Source organism: Platichthys flesus, chromosome 24 (genome assembly GCF_949316205.1).
Source record: "Platichthys flesus chromosome 24, fPlaFle2.1, whole genome shotgun sequence".
NCBI lineage: Eukaryota > Metazoa > Chordata > Actinopteri > Pleuronectiformes > Pleuronectidae > Platichthys > Platichthys flesus.
The window spans coordinates 1562823-1579412 of record NC_084968.1 but is presented as its reverse complement, the minus strand read 5'-3'; the positions used below and the strand labels follow the sequence as shown (position 1 = coordinate 1579412).

Here is a 16590-nt window from a genome sequence, read left to right as displayed (position 1 = left end):
CGGCTCCAGCATTTCTGGGTCTTCAATAAGAATATCAATGATTATTTTTGAGTGGCTGTGAATTGACTGTTGACTTTATTCTAACATGAGGAAAATTATTATGAAGGGAAAGGCTCTAAATATGTCTGAAAAAAAACCCAGATAAAATGTGAGGGCTGTTTATGGAATTCACGGCTCTTAAGGCAAATTTATACTTCTGCATTTAAAGGCGTCACCAAGTAACTAACACAACACAATGTGACGGATAGCAACAACATCTGTTTCTCAGTGGTCAGAGGAGCAATCAATATATATACAATTTCTTTCTGGCTTCACCTTTAAATCTGACCACTTTTTTTTATGTCAGGCACTGTCCTCTCTGTCTCAGTCGCTGCATTAACCGCAGCAGCAACATTTTACCACACAAACCCTTTTCCTTAAGTTCTAGTGATGCCACTGCTGTTGCAAAAAACTATGTCAGCATGTTTCCAGGGGGACTGATTTATGAAGCCAACGTTTGTGTTTGGAGGCGGAGAGATAAACATTAACAAGTACGTCACCAAGGGGAATCACACACATACACTGTACGGCCACACGCAGAGCAGGCTCCAGGCAGGGACCTAGCAACCAGCTGCCATTGTCTACCAACATTTCATACAATAAAGTACATATCTGTATGTGAGGCAGGAATGTATTTGTGACTGACTCTGAATACAATAAATAAATACTAGAGCTGTGAAAAATAACGGGATTAAATTACAGGATTAATCGTTAATTTTTTTTAACGCATTTCACGCATACGGAGAAGGACCTTCCAATTTATCCACATTTCCGCCCAATCTGCACTAGTCGCCGCTCTAATGCAGTAAGAAGGCAGCTATTATTCAAACAAACAAACATCACCTTTTGGATGGGAAGATCATGTTCCAAAAAAAACAAAGATGGAACATTCAATAAAACCAAGGTGATATGCACTATCTGCGGGAAGACGTTATCTTTTCACAGTAGTAATACTCGCCTAAAGTACCACCTCAACGCGAAGCATGCGTTGGTCGGCGAGGGGCTTTCAAGTGGAATGCGCCAAACCAGCTTCACTCGCAGGACACATTGTGCAAAAGAAGCGGTCAGCTTTACTGTCACAGAATGTTAACAAGTTAGTTTGCCTCACCAACTGGCTAAAGAACGACTAGCTAAGAGGACCTTTAGAGGCATTAGATTATGCCATGGTGTGGTGAATGGTTGTTTGACAAAAAATAGAAAAGTGTTCAACCATACTATAAAAACAATGGCTAAGAAGCCCAAATAATTTCTGTTTGATTTAAAAAGAAAAGAAAAAAGTTGTATTCAACCATACAATGGCTAAGAAGCCCGAATTGTGTTTAGGATGAAGATTATATTAATGTTTCATTTGGAATAGCAAAGAGAACTGCTAAAGATCTGCTGAGTTGCAGCACCATTGTTTTGTTTATCTCATCTCATCTCATCTCATTTTCAACCGCTTATCCGGGGTCGGGTCGCGGGGGGAGCAGCTCAAGCAGGGGGCCCCAGACTTCCCTTTCCCGGGCCACATTGACCAACTCTGACGGGGGGATCCCGAGGCGTTCCCAGGCCAGTGTTGAGATATAATCTCTCCACCTAGTCCTGGGTCTTCCCCGAGGTCTCCTCCCCACTGGACGTGCCTGAAACACCTCCCAAGGAAGGCGCCCAGTGGGCATCCTTACCAGATGCCCGAACCACCTCAGCTGACTCCTTTCTAAGTAAAGGAGCAGCGGCTCTAATCCGAGTTCCTCACGGATGGCTGAGCTTCTCACCCTATCCCTAAGGGAGACGCCAGCCACCCTTCTGAGAAAACTCATCTCGGCCGCTTGTACCCGTGATCTCGTCCTTTCGGTCATCACCCAGCCCTCATGACCATAGGTGAGGATAGGAACGAAGATCGACTGGTAGATCGAGAGCTTTGCCTTGCGGCTCAGCTCTCTTTTCGTTACAACGGTGCGGTAAAGCGAACGTAATACCGCCCCCGCTGCTCCGATTCTCCGGCCAATCTCACGCTCCATAGTACCCTCACTCGCGAACAAGACCCCAAGGTACTTGAACTCCTTCACTTGGGCTAAGGACTCATTTCCTACCCGGAGTAAGCAATCCATCGGTTTCCTGCTAAGAGTCATGGCCTCAGATTTAGCGGTGCTGATCCTCATCCCAGCCGCTTCACACTCGGCCGCCAGCCGATCCAGTGAGTGCTGAAGGTCACAGGCCGATGATCCAATGAGGATAACGTCATCTGCAAAAAGCAGTGACGAGATCCTCAGACCACCGAACTGCAACCCCTCCCCACCACGACTACGCCTCGATATCCTGTCCATGTATATCACAAACAGGATTGGTGACAAGGCGCAGCCCTGGCGGAGACCAGCATCCACTGAGAACGAAACTGACTGGCTGCCGAGGACGCGAACACAGCTCTCGCTTTGGGAGTACAGGGATTGGATGGCCCTGAGGATAGACCCCCTTACCCCATACTCCCGCAGCACCTCCCACAGTTTCTCCCGGGGGACCCGGTCATACGCCTTCTCCAGATCCACAAAACACATGTAGACTGGATGGGCATACTCCCAGGCCCCCTCCAGGATCCTTGTGAGAGTGAAGAGCTGGTCCGTAGTTCCACGTCTGGGGCGAAAACCGCATTGTTCCTCTTCAATCTGAGGTTCGACGATCGGCCGAACCCTCCTTTCCAGCACCTTGGAGTAGACTTACCAGGGAGGCTGAGAAGTGTGATGCCCCGGTAATTGGCACACACTCTCTGGTCCCCCTTTTTGAACAGGGGAACCACCACCCCGGTTTGCCACTCCTTTGGCACTGTACCCGACTCCCACGCGATGTTGAACGGATAGTCTTCCAGAAACACTTTGGTGCCGACCGAAAGTCCTTCTCCATGGCCTCTCCGAACTTCTCCCACACCCGCTGCTTAGCCTCCGGCACGGCAGCAGCTTCGGGCCTGTCGGTACCCTGCAACCGAGTCCGGAGTCCTCCAGGATATCATATCCCGGAAGGCCTCCTTCTTCAATCGGACGGCTTCCCTGACCAACGGTGTCCACCACGGTGTCCGAGGGTTACCGCCCCTTGAGGAGCCTAAGACCCTGAGGCCACAGCTAGCCGCCGCAGCTTCAGCAATGGAGGCTTTGAACACCGCCCACTCAGGCTCAATGCCCCCAACCTCCACAGGAATGCCAGAAAAACTCCGCCGGAGGTGTGAGTTGAAGATACCTAGGACGGGGGCCTCCTCCAGGCGTTCCCAGTTCACCCGCACTACTCGTTTGGGCTTACCAGGTCTATCCGGAAATTTCCCCCACTCCCTGATCCAACTCACAACCAGATGGTGGTCGGTTGACAGTTCCGCCCCTCTCTTTACCCGAGTGTCCAAAACATGCGGCCTCAGATCAGATGACACGATCACAAAATCGATCATTGATCTTCGGCCTAGGGTACTCTGGTACCAGGTACACTTATGAGCACCCTTATGTTCGAACATGGTGTTTGTTATGGATAATCCATGGCTAGCACAGAAGTCCAATAACAAACGACCGCTCGGGTTCAGATCAGGGAGGCCGTTCCTCCCCACCACGCCTCTCCAGGTGTCTCCATCGTTGCCCACGTGGACGTTGAAGTCACCCAGCAGAAGTACGGAGTCCCCTACTGGAGCCCCATACAGGACTCCATTCAGGGTCTCCAAGAAGGCCGAGTACTCTGAACTGCTGTTCAGAACTGCTGTTTAGTGCAGTGGTTCTCAACCTTTTTTCAGTGACGTACCCCCTTCGAAGAAAAAATTCTGCCGAGTACCCCCTAACCAGCGCAAAGCATTTTTGGTTGAAAGAAAGATGTAATGTGATTTATTAAGCCTTGTAACTAGACACATTCAAATTTAAAACTCCATCAATGTCCATAACATTGCTCATTTGCAGTGGTCTCTCTTGAACTATTTCGAAATAAAAAGATATAAAAATAACTAAAGACTTTTATTATAATCTCATTATAAATAAAGATTTGTGCACCTCAAAATAATTATCAACTTAAAGTGACCTATTTTGGGATCATAATAAAGATATGTTCTCAAACTGAACTCATGAACTTAATTATAGCTAAACACTTCTTCCCAAAAAATAAATCATTAACTTGGTTTTAAATAAAAGATTAGCTCAAAACATATTCTTTTAATATTTATCATCTTAAAATATCTTCTTTAAGGATCGAAAAGAATACTGACAGGTAGCTTGTTTCCGTTTGCTTCGGGGAGGCTTTTCGCATCGTGTCTTGAGATGACCTGAATTCAGAAAGTTTCCTCTTAAAAAACTCAGGTGGCTTACCAACATGACTTTCATGTTTTGTCTGGAGATCAGAGGTGGGACCAAGTCATTTTTTTGCAAGTCCCAAGTAAGTCTCAAGTCTTTGCCCTCAAGTCCCGAGTCAAGTCCCAAGTCAAGACAGGCAAGTCCTGAGTCAAGTCCAAAGTCAAGACTGACAAGTCTCAAGTCAAGTCCAAGTCCTGCAGTTTGAGTTTCGAATCTTTTCGAGTCCTTTTGATCACTGAGTAATAATATATTTACACAGATCATGTATGCTTTTAAAATCTGGATTTATTTATTTATTAAAACAAGTGCAATTGAAATTACAGAAAAAAATTGTGCCAACATTGCACTTCTCTATTGCACTATTAACCAGTCATTTTTAACATTTAACTCATATTTTGCAAGAATATTCTTCATTTTAAACCACTCCTACAGAATGAACACATTTGAAAAAACAAGTGCAACTGTAATTATTTGTACAAAAGTGCTAACATTGTATTTTGCATTTTAACTAGTTCCACAGCAGTTTCTGTCCTGTCCTGTGTTTATCTCATCTCATTTATCTTACCTCATATTGTCTGTGTGTGTGTGTACATGTGAGAAACATAACAAATACTTGAACATAACAATGAACAGGGTTGTGCTTTTTATATGTCAGGGCCCTATGCTGAATTGCATTTGCAAAAGACCAAATTGGCCAAAAGTCTGTCAGTCATTTGTGCACGATGTGGACGTAGTATGATTCCACCCAGTGCCGCTGCGAGCCATTTTGGTGCCCTAAGCATAACTCCTCTATGATTACATTAAATAATCATCAATAAGTACAAACAAGAATAGTCAATCTTCTTTAACTTTTTTTGAGCAATTTAATATATCTCTTGTTCTGCCTTTTTTGTGATATACATGGCTAAAAGCTACCTAATATTTCTATACTGAAATAATATCGGCATTATAATTGTAAGCTAATTTATTTAATGACGTTATTGTTGAGGGTTGATTTGTATTTCCGGTTTTAAGTGGGTTGTTGGTAGTGACTCTTATTTTGAAAGGGGGTTTTAAAGGAAGTGGGTGCTGTGATGAGTGAAGTTGTAAAATGAACGGAGAATAAACGGGTGTGCTGTCCCGAGCGCATGACCTGCTCTCGTGTCCTTTGTCGGCTGAAGCCGGACTTACGATACAACCAAACGCTCGGCTACATAATTATAATAACTATGATCATTTTTCAGTTGCTTTTTTTTGGTGCCCCCTCAGGACTTGGTGCCCGACGCACAGCGCGTAGTGCGCGTTTTGGGAGCGGCGGCGCTGCACACACAGACGCACACAAACACGCGCTCCTTAATAACATACTTTTTAATCTTTGTGTTTATGGGAAAGGAGCAAGTGTTATCAAGTCAAACGGCTCAAGTCCAAGTGAAGTCACGAGTCATTGATTTTGAAGTCCAAGTCGAGTTGCAAGTCTCTTTACATTTTGTCAAGTCGAGTCTAAAGTCATAAAATTCATGACTCGAGTCTGACTCGAGTCCAAGTCATGTGACTCGAGTCCACACCTCTGCTGGAGATACCGCTGAAGAAGTGGAGGCTCTCTGCTCTGGTTTCGCCTTCTTTGGCGCTTGTCCCTCCGTGTTTCAGCAGCATTGCTGCTGCACTTCAACTCGACTCCATTGTTGAAGTTTTCAAGGCAGGTGATGACAGGCGATGACAGGTGGCGTGTGCCAGGTTGGGTCAAACCATCGGTATGGGGGAGACTGTTTTTTTATGATAATTAAATTGAAAATCCTACTGAATATAAAATTTAGTTCATGAACTTACACTTATATTTTATTGAAATAAAAAAATTTCAAGGATTTTTGAATGGATGCCAATTTAAATATATTAAAAAAAAAATCTCAAGTACCCCCTGGAGTACCTTCAAGTACCCCCAGGGGTACGCGTACCCCCATTTGAGAATCACTGGTTTAGTGCATACGCACAAACAACAGTCAGAGTTTTCCCCCCTACAACCCTTAGGCGCAGGGAGGCGACCCTCTCGTCTACCGGGGTAAACTCCAACACCGCGGCGCTCAGCCTGGGATTCATGAGTATCCCCATACCCGCCCGGCGCCTCACGCCCTTGGCAACTCCGGAGAAGAATAAAGTCCAACCCTTATCCAGGAGTACGGTACCAGAGCTGAGACTGTGCGTGGAGGTAAGTCCCACCAGATCTAACTGATAGCGCTCCACCTCCCTCACAAGCTCCGGTTCCTTTCCCCACAGCGAGGTGACGTTCCACGTCCCCAGAGCCAGCTTCTGCCGCCCGGGTCTGGTCCGTCGAGACCCCTGACCTTCGCTGCCACCGATGTGGCTGCGCACCCGACCCCAACGGGTCTTCCCACAGGTGGTGGGCCCATGAGATGAAGAGAGGGGGGGTGCCACATAGTTTGTTCGGGCTATGCCCGACCGGGCTCCGTGGCAAACCCGGCCACCAGACGCTCGCCATCGAGCCCTCCGTCTGGGCCTAGCTCCAGACAGGGGCCCCGGGCTTCCTCCGGGCTGGGTCCCATCTCCTCTTGTATCGATATTCATTGAGGGTTTTTGAACCATTCTTAGTCTGGCCCCTCACCTGAGACCACTCTGCCATGAGAGACCCTACCAGGAGCACAAGGCTCCAGACAACACAGCCCTCAGGTTCACAGGGACACGCAAACCTCTCCACCACGATAAGGTGACGGTTCAAGGAGAGGTTTTTTGTTTATCTATGATTAAAAAAAAAAACATGTTAAATGTATATATCCGTCTTTTGTCATGAATCTTTTTGTTCTCACAAAAATATACCGAGAAAATCAGTAATGTGATTAATCATGATTAATCCATAGAAAGCTGTGATTAATTTGATTACAATTTTTAATCATTTCACAGCCCTAATTAATACATATTAAATCGTGTATGAGAAATTTTGCATGCATGTGAAATTAGTTATTTGCACAGAATATACAATGAGGAATTCAAAATGTTGTGGTATTACATTTTTTTTGGGGGGGGCGAAATTCAGAAAAGGACAAGACGAGGTGCGGCTCAGGAGATATAACAGCAGTTCGATCTCCGTCTCCACAGATCCACTGCAAAGTGAGCTCAGGCGTGATAATGAACCCCAAATTGCCCCTGATAGCCGGGCCAGCAGTGCATGATCGATGTACAATAAGAGAAAGTGCTGCACATAGATGCACTTCAGGAATGTGTGTGTGAATGGGTGAACGACAAAACTGTACTGTGAAGTGGTCGTCAAGACTACAAAAAAAATTTAGAAGATAAGATAAGATAGATAAGATGAGATAGCCTTGGACATCTACAGGTAACATTTACACATGGTGCAATAAAAAAAAATGCTACAATATTAGGGTTGCAAAATTCCGGGAATATTCAAAGCTGGAAACTTTCCATGGGAATTAACGGGAATATACAGGAATTAACGGGTAAAACGGGAATAAACTGGAAATTATGTGGGTAATTTATACTAACTGTATATACCTTGTCATATACAGACATAAATAAATATATTTTGTTTTGTCATAGGCTGATTTGAGCCCTGAGGAAACTTTGGGCACTTGACTTTATGCTTCTGCATCTTTGTTTCATTCTTAACATACGTCTTTGCACAGTATTTGCAAATGTACACAGCCTTTCCTGTGTAATTTTTTTTTTTCTAAATTTCCAAAATTCCCGAGCTGAATATTACCATGGAAAGTTTCCGGAAAGTTTCCGGAAATTTACCGGACATTTGCTACCCCTTTGCAACTCTATACAACATACAGATATTTCAACCTTGGAGGTGAAAGGGGCTTTAATGGACAGGGGGTTGGACAAAGGAGTGTATGAAAGAGTGGCGCTTGTACCATCTGTCTGAGGTCTAAGGGGAAGAGCTGCTTTTCATAATGGAGGACGTGAGTTGGGTCTGAGAGGTTTGTTTTGAACATGACTGATTATGGTCTGTTGAAAAATTGACGCCTGAAGATTAGGATGTTAATGGACTCTAATCATTTTCATGGCTGTGTGTTTAAGTTGGTTGATCTGAGCCTTTGATTGTACTATCAAGTGGCCAAACCAAGCATTGTAGCACAGCACGCTCTCTACTGCTGCATGATCGATGAGAAGCTGCACTTCCACACTCACACCAGAGCTTCTCAGCCTCCTCATGAAGAGAAGCCTGGAGCAAACCTCCCTCACATGGACTATCCACACCTCGTTACAACAAAAGAAATTATATTCGTATGTAGTAATGAGAATTTCTTTTGTTCCCTTTCATGTTGTACCAAATACAACAAATTCTATCAGAGGTGCCAAACAAGAAAATACATGAGGACAGATAGACGTATGAATTGTTAAAAAAAATCAGATTTTCTATAATCCTACATTTGTCCATTCCTAGAGTGCAGGTGTGAAGCTTTAAGGGGCAAGAGTCATGTACGTCATTTTTTTGATTAATATGCAGATTCAGACTGGTAAATTAAAACACACACAAACACACAGGACACACAAGATTCACACACACAAACACACACACACACACACACACACACACACATACACACACACACACACACACACACATCAGTGAGTCCTGAGGAAAACAAGTGGATCAGAGAATGATGGGCGGATAGCAGCTGTGTCGACTGTTCATGTCTTAATAACAGACAAATAGTCATTAACATATCCTCTTATCAGCACTGTGACTCAATTTGGCCAGAAAACACTCTAATGACTCCTGCGGGACTTCATAATAGACAAGGGCAGCAGTGGATCATAGAAGAGAGCCGTCAGCCACCTTAATCCATGAGCTCATTTACATAAATAAATCGCTAATTTGGCTCCATTAATTTGCTCTGGCAGAGTTCCACGGTAACAGTCTCTGAGCGACCTGTGCTGATGATGCGTATCGTGTCTGGCTCTGCAACGTGAGGGAGATTGTGTGATGAAACAAAACGTGTGCTTGCAAACAGTAGTAAGAATTGAAAATAACCAAATGTTCATATGATGACTACATGGCTATAAAAGTGAAGTGTATCTATGACTTTATTATAATTTCGTCAAAGTTGCACCTTATTATTTTGTGTAGAAGAATAATAACAGTTTATACTACACTAAGGAGAATCCTTTTGTATCTAAATCTAAGAAGAATGTTCACTCTCCATTTTAGCTCATGTTTGGTCTCCACCAACACTGCAGAGGAAATATCTGGTTCTTCAGCAGCAAACATTTTCACCAGCTGCTCTCTGACTGTGTGTGTCTGCTGTTTGTAGATGAGCAGGTAGTGGACATGCAGTGACTTCCCCTGAGCTCTTTTACTGGAAATCGCTGTTATTGGTGAATAAAAGGCTGATGTGAACATTGAAACTGATGCCAACAGTAGACACGAGCTGGAAGAGCAGGAAAAGCTCTGTAGAACTAAAGGGTGTTGAGCTCTTTGTCCACTGGTCAAAAAACCCACCAACACCCACTAACATAAGACTTTCTGCAATGGGAATGAGAAATACACTCATCAATCACTCCCGGGTCTGTAGCAAAGACACTTTTTTAATAATTCTGGTACCGATCAGCAACAATGGAAACATGACAGCCAGGTGAAAGCACTCATTTCTTCTTCCTCTTCTACATCTCTTTTTTAAACTCTTGAGAAAAACCTTTAACAGCATTTTTTACTTTTTATTGTGCAAAATGCAACAGTGGCATTACAGTGACGTGAGAGAGAGCTTCTCAGTTTCCGGCACATTTGTGATGTCAAACATTATTCACCGGAGGAACAGCACAGAGGCGATCTCCTCCACTGGCTATAGAACGGAGTCAGTCACCTTATTTTAGGTTTAAAAAACGTGCCTGCTAATTTTGGTGTAAAAGAGGCACTGATGAAAATCTCTGTGGGTTAAATAAACGGCACCTTGCGCCTTTTTTGAAAGGAAGGAGCGGCTCTACAGAGTCACAGAGCATCATGTGACTCGGCTTACAGCAGTGTACGACATCTATCAGATGTCAAACATCAGCAGTGACCCAGTTCACCAATCACCTGTTCAAACTCCTCACATCTGACAAGAGAAACAAGACAACAGACACAGATACTTTTATCTGTGATGCTGTTCTGGCTCAGTGTTGTGTGCATGTTAATGTATGTTCCTGTCTTCTTTCTCCAGGGTCCATCTGCCCCTCCCAGTAATACACATGTAGAAGGGTTAGGGTGGTAAAAGTTCTAAGCAAGGATTGGAGACTGAAAGCAGCTGGAGAAGTCGACTGGCCAGGGAGCCATGTGGCAGCATGGGGGTGTTCAGGATTTGGTGGGTGATTCCCTTTGTTTGGAAAATGGAGACTTATGATTTAACTCTGGGCTTAGTTTGCACTAACTGTGTTATCTTTTATGATTACTGGTCTCTCCCTTTTGTAGAGGTTTACTTTCAGTTTCTGCTTCGCCTCCTAGTTTGGTTATGTTGAAAACACATTATTTTGTCATAGCTTCAGGTCTGTGCTTTCCTTTAGATCTGGATCTATGTAATTTGTCTTACTCTGTTCAATTCACTGGACATATTGCATGGTAAAAATGCTGAAAGTTAAATGTTAAAAGAAAGAAACAAGAAACTAAATATTACACGATACTATCGCCCGGTAAACACTAATGGATATTTTGCAAAACACACTTCTTCCTCCGTGTGAGAGCCTCTGGTCTACTTGCAAACAAAGACATCACAGTTTACTTCTCATATGCAGGCTGTTGCTTTGTGTAATGAGGATGCGTTAGAAACAACAACTACACATTGATTTCTCTACATCTTGTGAGGACCCAGCTGGTGAGCAGTGCCCCACATGGCTGAGGACAGCCAGGCAGAGGAAGCTAAGGTGCGTGGTGTTGGATGGGCGTTACTACTCAAGAGTATCATCATAGGGAACTCCTCCCCTCCCAGGTGGCTCTGATTGTCCTTCACAGGAGAAGGGAATCTGCCAGGCAATCAGGAGCCATCTTAAAAACCCCAAACAAAGGAGTGAGAGCCCAGAGCTGCAGAGGAAAGAGACCCAAACGCTTACAACATTGTCAGGGTAAGAGGCCAGCGGCGTGCCTTTTTGTGAATGAAGAGGATTAATTGCTGTCTCTCTCTCTCGTTGGACCAGGAAGAGCCCGACGGAATCCCTGACGCCAACTGCCATTCCGGTGTAGTGTTCTGAGTTACCTTTTGTGCGCCCTCCTCCCTTTTCCCCTCAACTTAAGAATAAACCTCATATGTTATATTCACCACAACCCCTGCTTCTGACTGCTCTTTTTCCGGTTTGTGTACCCACTGTCTGCTTTTGCATAGCCAGGCTCCCACAATCTGCTTAGAACTGATTCATCTAATTACTAGTTTGCAACTAAATTTAGCATCACTGCACCAATAACCGACATGAGCAGACGCCTGCCTCACCCAATATTCCTTGTGTGTTTTATGTGGACAGAGATAAAAACAAATTTAAAGAGGGGGAAATATCTGTAAAAAAAATTTAGTTTCATGTTTTTATATTTAGGCCATATTTCTCCTTTGTGTAAATGTGTCTCTTACGTTTTTGCACATTTCATGTAGTTGCCATGCTCATCTTTCCCACAGTTTCCGAAAGCGTTTCCTGCAGCGTTGACGTCTTCGAAGCAGGCGTCGTGGGCGGGCCGAGCTCCTGAAAAGACAGTGCATTGCATCAGTGTTAGCAATGACCTTCACAACTGATGGTTACGTCCTGACTTACAAAGCTCATGGTTACAGACACGGACACCGTTAATATAGGTCTGAGGGACCTGCTTGTGCACTGCAGAGATACGATTCTCACCATGCTCACTGTGCAACCCCTCTGTGAAGAGAAGACATTTTCAGGAACGGACAGATATTTCGGGTAATTTGCTTGTTTGGTGGCTGAGCCGGAATCAAATTAAAAGATCAATAATCATCTCATCCACTACCTGGAGAACGAAAAGGCAGCTCGGCTTTGCTCACAGATTAAGCATACGGTTGGATAATGTGCTTACATGTACACCCACTCAGTTTGTAAGCAACACTTAAACTAATGCAGTCTGAAACAGTCACAATGAAGGTGAAGCAAATATTACATTACACAAACTAAATCCTGACCACATAAATGTATCACCTGTTTAAGTGATTGTCTAGGTGTGAGGGAGGTGTTCCTGATAAACTACCAACCGAGAGACGAGTAGCTGTTTCTTAACTAATTGATGATGATAATTTATTGTGTATTAAATCTGCTGCTACTCTCCTCAGCCAATACTTTTCACAAAACGTCTAATCGTTTCCCATTTATTTGCTGATGCATTGGCATATGGCAGCTCTAGCTACTTAAGTATACTGGCGGTTCAGGGAAATGTTTACCGACCTCAGGGGACACAGATAAGTGACAGAGATTGCTGTGGTATCGTCTAAGGCTCTGTTCAGACCTGATGTTAACATCTGTCCCGGTCACATCACCTGAGACAGATGGTATCGACAGGGCCAGGGTTGAATAGAGTGATGGAGTATCAGGGCGACACAGAGGGGAAGAGGAATCTAACATGTCGAGCAAAGAATAATTCATTTGGAATATTTTGAGAATAAAATCATGCATTTTAATGATTTTATCTTTCTATCTTAGTAAGCAGGATGATGGCAAAACTACTGGGCGGTTTCTTACAGAGCTTGAAGGGAGGATGCAGTATGGGTCAGAGAAGAACATATATTATTTGTATGCAGATCTGAATAAATGTATAAATGCAGGAATTTAGTTCTTTGCAGCATTTCCCACAGAATTTATCCAATCTTTAAACGGCTGTGCAGCAGGAGTGCACAGACGTCCGTATCAGGTCCAACAGATTCCAGATGACAGGTGCACAGACTGAAGAAAGACAGACACTTTCTTGCATTAGAGAGAAAACTGCCTTGCATGCCACTCAACTCAACGACCGGTCTGATTATCTGCATGGACAGGAACAACTTTATGGACGACAGCGCAAGTGAGCACACAGCAATTAGTACTGCAAATAGCACTGTAAAGATATCAGCAAGGGAGCTAATTACTAAGATAGAGATCTATTCTGCAACTATGGGAAGAGTAAAAAAAAGTTTGGTGTATATATATATATATATATATATATATACAGTAAAAAATTGTGTTCTATATTAAACTGGGCCTAGTGCCTTGTATAAACATAGCTACCCTGTTGTTGTGCAATCAATACTAAGCTTATCAAATATTACAAGGGTTCATTTATTCATGTTTTTAATTTAAACATGTGCAATGTACAGGGTTGCCATGCCACTGCCATTTATAAACATACATCTTGCATACAACACTGAGCTATTAAAGTAATTCACAGATTCATGTTTTTATTTTAAACATGCATGCAGAAGAGACAGTGAATCCTCAAGCCATCTGTGGATGGCACACATACGCCAACATTAGTGAGATGTCGGACCCTGATGGATAGCACACAATTTATCTAATCTTGGACGGATGGAGGTTGTCCGGGATGGGTCATATCAGCCTCACAATATGTTGGACGCATGTAAATGTGTATTTAAAGACATTTCAATTTGTGGGGAAAAAAATTGGTTCAAAAATAAAAAATAAAAAAAATTATACAAAATTAAAAAAATTGTTTAATCAACCAAAGATTTAGCGACCCCCCTGCAGTACCCCCTGTTGAAGACCTATGGTCTAGACAATTAATGGGAAACACTGCTTTGACGTGGCCTTAGGGCATTAGTCTTTGTAAGTGATGCACGCTCTGTGCACCCTTCTAGTTTAATGTATTTCTAAGTTAACTTCACGTAATTTTTTATTCTTCAAACAATCTGTCTTTCTTCACCTCCACCTAACTCACCAGCTCCTTGATTTTAGTGTCAGACAAGTTGTGCTTCTTCTTCTTCTTCTTCTTCTACTCATTGCTCCATGTTATGATTCATCATAAAAAACCATTGATCATCAGTCATTTCAGATTCATGAGGTGCTTTGCATCGACCATTTAATTTGATTTACAAAGGGAATACTGCCTTTAGCTGTATGTGCACATGGTTTTATAAATCAGATTTCTTTTAGCGTATGCAATTTTCTGCTTTGGTGTAATTATTCCAAGGTGTAAGATGACCTGGCTTGAACGGGAGATGGAACTCTGATTGGTTTATTTGTCTATGATATAATAGACAAAGTAAAACCATTAACAAACAGAATGTAATTTCACTATGTGCTGGAGACTGCGAGCTTGGATTATTTCAATGGAGCAACATTATGAAAACGCAGATGATGTGTGTCATCTCATGTTGCTTTTATCTCCATTGCTTCAGTACAAAGACTGTCATACTTTCGCATCTGACAGAGAAAAGGAACAAGAATGTCAAACTTTGATGAGTATTTTTTATCTCTGTGAGCTATTAATTATATTAATCATCTCGGAAAAACACTGAAGTATAAATACTGTGGCAGTGACACTGTAGTTTAAAGCACTTTGAATTGCTAATATTGGCCAGTGGTGCAATATACCCTAAAACAAAACGTCCACTTGTAAATACCTGATTTTAAAATGTTTACAAAGGCTCAACACTGATTTGAGGGCATGATTATAACAATAATATTCAGTGTGGGTCTTTAAGTATAAGATCTACATTGGGCCAACATTGAATCTTCATTACCATAGCCCCAAAGCTGCAGGCACTGCTGTTCGTGGGTGAGGCACATGCCGTTGTAGCAGTAGGCTACGCCGTACTGACAGGAGGAGCCGTCCAGCAGGTAGACGTTGGCAGGACAGTAGGGAGAGGCCCCCGTGCAGTACTCTGGCAGGTCACACGCCCCTGCTGGCCCCCGGCACATTGTACCCGCCTGCTTCAACTGGCAGAGTGAGGGAACAAGAGGGGAGGAGGGGGAATGGGGGGGAGGGAGGAGTGGGTGAGGATGATGCAAGGTGAAAAATTTGCTCGTAGAAAATAATGTTTTAAGACCTTTAGTTTTTCAACTGAAGCGGTTCGAATGGGGAATATTCCCAAATAATTGTGGAGCTAATAAATGAGCACACATTAATAGTATATATATGTCTGAGACCTGCCAACATTTAAGAACAAGCATCCATGGAAACTGCAGGTCCTCTGCAACTCTGAGTTCTTTCAGATCATCTTTTATTTTATTGAATTTACTACTATTCTGTAATTGACTCTTTTTTTTGTTTTCTCATGTTGCTTTTAAAAAATGTCACAATGCCTTTTACAACTTATGTAAAGCACTCTGAATTTCCTAGCTGTGAAATGTGCTGAACAAATACACTTGCCATGCCTATGTTTAATTTGCAGGTGAAAAACTCATGTTGCTTTCTTCAAACCTGCAGAACTTTTTTTTTTTAATTCTAGTGGATTTAATTGCTCCAACCCACACCACTTTACATCTTGAGTAATATATGTTTTGGCTGCTTGTCAACAGGATGAAAAAGGAATTTTGCTCTTGTGAGACTGACATGGTGTTTTTGATACGTCTCAAATCCAGGGACATAACTCCACCTTTCCATCACACAGTCACTGACGCTTTGTTTTCATTTAGGGAACTGAGGATTTTGAAAAGGGTTAAAGCAGCAGCAGAACTGAAGAAAGCCATCAAAGATGTGAATATGCTAAAATGTGTGCTTATGTGTAATGAAATATCAAACAACACGTCAAGTAAGGGGGAAAAAAATGACGATAACAGTAACAAACAGTGGAGTGGAGCTGCAGCTCTCCTTGTGCACACAGAAGTTAATATCATTGCCTCTGCTGTCAGGCTCTGGCTCAGTCAAATGCACACGGCTGCGTGCTACAATGGGTTGTCAGGATTTGCATTTCAACAGGGAGATGAGACGAGATGAAGAGTGTCGGTGTGATGTGAAGACGACGAGCCCCGCTGCGATGGGAGCTGACACGCTGCGGGTACAGTATGTCAACACACTGACACGATGACTGACAGTGAACTAATGATACTGAGATACTACTGTATACCAGTTCATCTCCCTCCTACGCCACACTGCCTGCTTGTCTGGATGTGTGTGTGTATGTATGTGTGTGTGTGTGTGTTTCTTACTTTGCAGCCCTTGCAGCACACTCCGTGGGCACACTGAGCCTCTGCCTTCAAGGTGCAATTATTGGCATTGCAGCAGTCGTTGGTGCATTCCTGTAACACACAAAGCCATCATATCAGTCTGGTGAAGCTTTTAAACGTACACGCCCACGCACCCGATCCTAGTCAAATGGCGCATCTTCTGATAGAACTTGTGACTATATTTGTA

The 16590-nt window shown here is 43.3% G+C and overlaps 1 protein-coding gene across 1 annotated transcript in view; it reads right to left on the bottom strand.

The window, feature by feature from the left end:
* The window catches only part of adam19a (ADAM metallopeptidase domain 19a), a 211810-nt gene that overhangs the window by 29738 nt on the left and 165482 nt on the right, over positions 1-16590 (bottom strand). The window contains exons 13-15 of the mRNA XM_062383936.1: positions 16386-16475; positions 14978-15173; positions 11873-11981 (exon numbers count right to left, since the gene is read on the bottom strand). Of these exons, the coding sequence (XP_062239920.1) occupies positions 11873-11981; positions 14978-15173; positions 16386-16475 (395 nt within the window). The remainder of the gene's footprint in view (positions 1-11872; positions 11982-14977; positions 15174-16385; positions 16476-16590) is intronic.